Source organism: Malus sylvestris, chromosome 15 (assembly GCF_916048215.2).
Source record: "Malus sylvestris chromosome 15, drMalSylv7.2, whole genome shotgun sequence".
Lineage (NCBI taxonomy): Eukaryota > Viridiplantae > Streptophyta > Magnoliopsida > Rosales > Rosaceae > Malus > Malus sylvestris.
In genome coordinates, this window is record NC_062274.1 from 17734567 (window position 1) to 17740566 (window position 6000).

General features: G+C 32.7%; 1 protein-coding gene across 1 annotated transcript; it reads right to left on the reverse strand.

Moving 5' to 3' along the window:
* Positions 1–991: 991 nt before the first annotated feature.
* On the reverse strand, positions 992–2254 carry LOC126603771 (FCS-Like Zinc finger 13-like). The gene is made up of 2 exons (XM_050270730.1): positions 1561–2254; positions 992–1351 (listed from the first exon to the last, which is right to left on the reverse strand). Exons 1-2 carry the CDS (start codon positions 2139–2141, stop codon positions 1192–1194), a joined length of 741 nt encoding a protein of 246 aa, XP_050126687.1. The 5' UTR covers positions 2142–2254; the 3' UTR covers positions 992–1191.
* Positions 2255–6000: the final 3746 nt, after the last annotated feature.

Sequence of the window (6000 nt, forward strand, 5' to 3'; positions counted from 1 at the left end):
ATTTGTTTAAGATGGGATTTCATATTACCAAATGAAGAGTCTTGATGGCTTCAAGAGCTTCGGTTGTAGAGACTTGGCTTACACTTGTCGGGATTCTAACATTTAAACGGCTGTATATCTCCCTCCCTTTCTCTCTACTGACCTTGTCTTGTGAATATAGCACGTAATCGGTTGCATATCTCACTCAATCTCACTTATCAAGTGCCCTAGTCACGTGATGAGAGAAACGGAATACTTGCGTCCAAATTCTACCGTTAGGTAGGGCCTCAAGATTTCTTATGACTGGATTGATGGCTGGTATTGAATACGACTATCACATAAAATTTTAAAATGGACTCTGGCATATCCCGCAATGGTTGTGGACAGAAGAACCATCCGCACTTTTTTTCTTCTTTGCACTTGTTCGTTTGTCTTGATTCCACTTTATTTAATCTAACGGCCAAAATCACAGTTGAGATTGCGAGAGAGGAATAGGCATACGGAAATCAGTTCTTTCGTATATATTGTGGCCTTACGAGTCCTTTCTAGAGGAGTGAGACTACATGATTGAACTGGACTTTCCAGGCATCAATACTTAATAGGATATTGATGCTCTCTGTTGTTGGACAGTTAATTTTGGGGGGTCACTGTCCAATTTTTTGTGGAAAGTCTTAAAAATGGGGTCCAACTGTGTCCGATTCAAAGGAGAAAGCTTTCAAATTTTCAATCGAATGGGACGGGATTTGTATACTTTGTCCAATTCGTTCCATTACTGTAAAGCATATTTTGGAGAAATATTCCGGTACAGTAACACATCAGTAAGCACGAATCAGCAATAAAATAAAGACTAACAATTTTTTTTTATAGAGATTGTCATACGAACACGATCTGCACCGCTGCAGAAACATGAAACTGGTTTTGTATAAATTTAAAAAAAACAAAAATTGTCTGTTATATGAACACAGTTTGAACCGTTAGATTAGCATAAGCACAATACTCATCCATCCAAGTATTATTGAAATCAAGGTGTATACTTATTCTTTATTATTCAAATTGATCAAAATACAAGCTTGATTGATACGATTTATCCAAAATTTTCCTTCTCTTTTCCTCTTTCTTTTTTCTTGTTAATTGGAAAAACAAACAAACTAATATCCTCATATATTATATATAAATGTATAGAGTGTATGGCCGTCTATGTAATTTTTTGCCTTAAATCACAAGAATCCCAGTAGAGAAGATCTCATCTTTGGAACAAGACGAGCTCGAAACATCCGGAGATCTCGAAGCGTCTAATCTGCACTGCTCTTTCCTCTCATCGGCAACTATCTGGGTTGACCGACATTCTGTGCTACAAAATGCTTTTTCTCCTCTGTAAAAAAAACATCACAGGAAACATTAATGACATAATCAAACATAAATCCCAACAAAACAGTGTTAAACACAAACAAGAAAAGGTTTCACAGGTTTTTAACCACTCTTTGTACTCAAGTTCGAATGGTTATCCAGTAGTTTAGATTAGGTTAATTAGAATATCGCTTTAATAAAGAACAAGAAAAAGTTGTTAAGATTGTGGAATACCTGTACATGTATATGTCCTTGCCATGGAGGTTTTTCTTGCACAAATGGCAGCAACTGAGGAAATCCGATGTAGGAAAAACCGAACTTTCAAGATCATCAGCACATATAGTCAAACCACCGCAACTGGCACGGCGGTGCCTGGCACTTCCCGCGCAGTCATCACCGTCGTAGTACACCTTTGTGCATGACTTTTTTTGTCCACGTAGAGTCACGTAAGTATAATTCTCTGAACTATCTTCCTCAAATTCTTGGACACCTCCTGATGAAAACCCATCACAGTTTTGACCCGAATTCACCGGAATCGGGTCGGATCGGTTCGTGTTCGGACAGAACACAGCGTATTTTGCCAATATTTCACGTCCGTTATGGGTTGATTTTTCCAGGGCAGCTACTATTCCCAACCCAACACCACCAACGTCATAGCTCTTTACGCCTCTAGGACTTGAAGTAGGTTGTATCTTGAGGTCCAGTGGACCTCTAGGGCTTGTGCCCGTGTCAGAAAACCCGGCACTGCTGCCGGAAACTAGGAGTTCCGATATCCTTCCGACCATCGGGAGAGGTCTCTTGCCAAACTTCAACATAACTTTTGTGTACAAATTTTATGTTTAGGCTCCCTCCCAATTTAAGAAGATTGAAATGGAAGTGTTTGAGTGTATTTGGAATGCTTTTAAGCTTTTCAGGTTCACCAATATATGATGGAGGAGTGGGTGGACAGTGGACTTAGTGGTTTGGTTTTTGAAGTGACTCTCCGTAGATTCTCTGACACTTCACAGTTTAACGTTAATTATCCTGTAAACATTATAAAATATTGTATAAAAAATATGAAGTGTTAGAAATAATCTCACTTTTAAGAAAGTTTCCTTAACATTTCTCATTAGAATTCTGTAAGTTATGATTGTTTTCAAACACCCAATATAGAAAACTTCATTTTAATCCTTGGCAAAGATGACTTTTTGATTAAAACCATGAGTAAGATCAAAATCTAATTTTAGTCCCTTGATACATTAATAACCTCATTTATTAATTATATTTTGATTTTTTAATTATTTATCTTTTTCTTTCTAATTTTTAATGTATTAATTTTATTTCATTATAATTCTTATTTTCCTTTCATTCATCATAATATATTTTGTTGTGAACATTTAGATAAACTAATTTTTGTTATACAATATATTTTGATGTACTTTATCTTCTTCATTTAGGTATATTAAATTCATTATAATACATTTCGGTGCATACATTTAGGTATACATATTTCGGTACATACATTTCGATACAAACATTTAGGTACATTAATTCAATATAATACATTTTCGGTACTAACATTTCAATGTATACATTCCGGTACATACATTTAGGTACATTATTTTAATATTAATACATTTCGGTGCATATATTTAAGTACATACATTTCGGTACTAACATTTAAATATATTAGTTCAATATAATATATTTCGGTACTAACATTTAGGTACATTAATTGAGTCTTTCAAGTTTGAAGAATGTTAAATAAAATTAATAAATTAAAAAACTCTTTTTTGGTCAAAAAATAAATTAAAATTTGTGTATTAATAAATTTAAATATTTAAGAGGATACATTAAATAAAATGCACATTAATTATTTTGAATTAAGGGCACATTAAGGACTAAAATCAATATTTAATCTAACACCAAGTTTTTTTAAAATTTTAATCTTCTTGAGGGATTAAAGTTCAAAAACCCCTATAAAAAAAGATTAGATGGATTTAAATAAAATTTTTCTTTTTATTATTAGGTATTTTATAATAAAATTGGTTCCAATAAAAACTCACTTGTCAAAGAGAGGCAATTGTTTAGAAATGTCCTTTTCCAATTTCTGGGACCACATGTTCAGTTGGGGCCCACATAAGATTCCTAGCATTACATCGGTGGATTGGCTGCACGTGTCAGAAATCCAAAGGGATTGGGCAACAACAATAATTACTAAACCACAGCTGTGTGAGCCCACAGAAAATTGAGGGCCCATTTTTGTCATTGAAAACGACGCGGCCTGGTTTCTTGTTTGCAACTCTAAATGACTATAATACCCTTGCATTATGATATAAAGGAACAAAATACAATGGGGGTGTGATATCCACATATCCCATTTTACTTCTCACACACCTTTTTTATTTTCAGCCGTCGGATCTAATGAATTGAAGAAGATCAACGAACAGAAATTATCAAGGGGTGTGTGAGAAGTAAAAAGAGATGTGTGGATAGCACATTCCAATACAATTTGTTAAAGAGTATTGGCTGTCTTCTATGTTTTATTTTCTCAATTTTTAATTGGTTGTAAAAACGTGCAGTTTTAATGTAAATTTGGAGTTTGTTTGAAATTTCTTATCTCTTAAATATAAAATTTTTTGTTGTATTGCAAATGAGTTAAATTATTTATATATATCGAGAATATATCTGTTTGAGTTTACAATAAATTATTTATAAAAAACTTTAGAAAAAACGCATTGCTTTGATTTTTTATAAGCTTATGTAAATAAATATTAAATTAAAAGAGTTTTTTATTAGCCCTGTACGTATTATTGAACACTATTCACACAATTTATTACTAAATTACCTTTTTAATCTTATCTTATAGAGAATAAAAAAGGCAATCCAGCAGCATCAATTTTACATAGTAACAAAGGAAAACTAATAAAAAATGTTTGAAAACTTTGAGTTTTAATGATAATGACAAAATAAAGGGTAAAGTGAATAGTATCATGATTGACTTTTTAGTGTAAAAATGTGGTTTTTCGTTAAAGTGAACAGTACCGGGAACTTTTCGTTAAAGTTCCCTAGTAACAATTGTTAAAAAGTAATCAAATTAGATGAAGAAACCAAATTAGTTGAGTGAATAAATTTCAGTAGCTAAAGCTTTACAAAGTAATATTTTCACAATAGTTCTTCAGACGTGAAAAACGATTGAGAGAAATGCTAAGGAGATTCTTTCAAAATAGGTCTCTTCAAGGGCTCTCTGCCACCTAACGTCAAATCGTGTGGCAATATTATAAAACATTATTTTAAACACATGAGGTAGCAGAGAATCCATAGAAAGTCACTTTTAAGACAATTAAACACATGAGGTAGCAGAGAATCCATAGAAAGTCACTTTTAAGACAATTTTCTTGGCATTTCGCATAGATTGAAGGCGGACCAAAACCAAAATGAACTCTTGCTTCCATCGTCTCTTCCAAATTGATGTTCCAATATCTTTGCGTCATTTGTTTATTATATCTTTTGAGTGGTGATGAATGCCACTAATCTCAATGTCATTTTTTCTAGGGATTTTTTTTCTTTCACAAATGCTCACTAAGATTGATCAAACTCATTATTTTGGTCCATCACTTTCAAAATCAATCAATGTTGTTCCTGACATTTACTACCGCACATCAATTTGATCATTCCATTAAGATTCCGTTAACCATTTTATTAGTTTATATGTGGTACCCACAAATCCAATACAATGATGACACGTGGATTATACAAAATAAAGATTTTTATCACAAATGATCCCTGACATTGATCCAAGTCCTCATTTTGGTCCCTAAGTTTCAAAAATCAATAAATTTGGTCTCTGACTTTCAATACCACACATCAATTTAATCCTTTTGTTAAAGTTTCGTCAGTATTTTTTGTCCCACTAATCCAATCAATATGGCACCTTATGGATTTACTATAAGAAGAAACTATTTTTTTTTAAGATTTAAACTAAAAGTAAAATAAGAAACTAAAAACCAAAACTTTAAAAAAAAAAAAAAGTCATCGTCGTCTTCATCAAGGTATGATCAAAAGGAAAAAGAAGGCATCATGACACCACTAAAGGACTTGGCCTCCTAAACTCACACCTCATTCTCTCTAGTTGGTTATAATTTGAAATCCTATCAAATTTGAATTGAATTTGGATTCGATTTTATCGAATTTAGATTGAATTTTTGTTTTCAAATGAGGTTGTGGGGTGCGAGAAAAATGCTAGCGTGGAATACTCTTCTTTTGGTTCACTCTTAAAAAAATAGTTTCTTATAGTTAATTCATGTTGAGCCATATAATTGGATTAGTGGGACCACATTAACGGAGGGAATAAATTGATGCACGGTAGTGAAAGTTAGAGACTAAATTTATTGATTTTTGAAACTTAGAGATCAAAATGAGGAGTTGGATCAATGTCAGAGATAATTTGCGATAGAAACTCTTATTTTGTGTAATCTATGTGTCACCATTTGATTGGATTTTGGGTCCCACATACAACCTAACGTAATAGTTGACAGAATCTTAACGGGATGACATTGATTGATTTTGAAAATGAGAGATCAAAATGATGAACTTGGTCAATCTTAAGAACCATCTGTGATAAAATTTGTATTTTTTATTTTACATTTTCATTTTTTTTATGTAGTAGTTCGGGGGAAGACCAATTCCATGTGC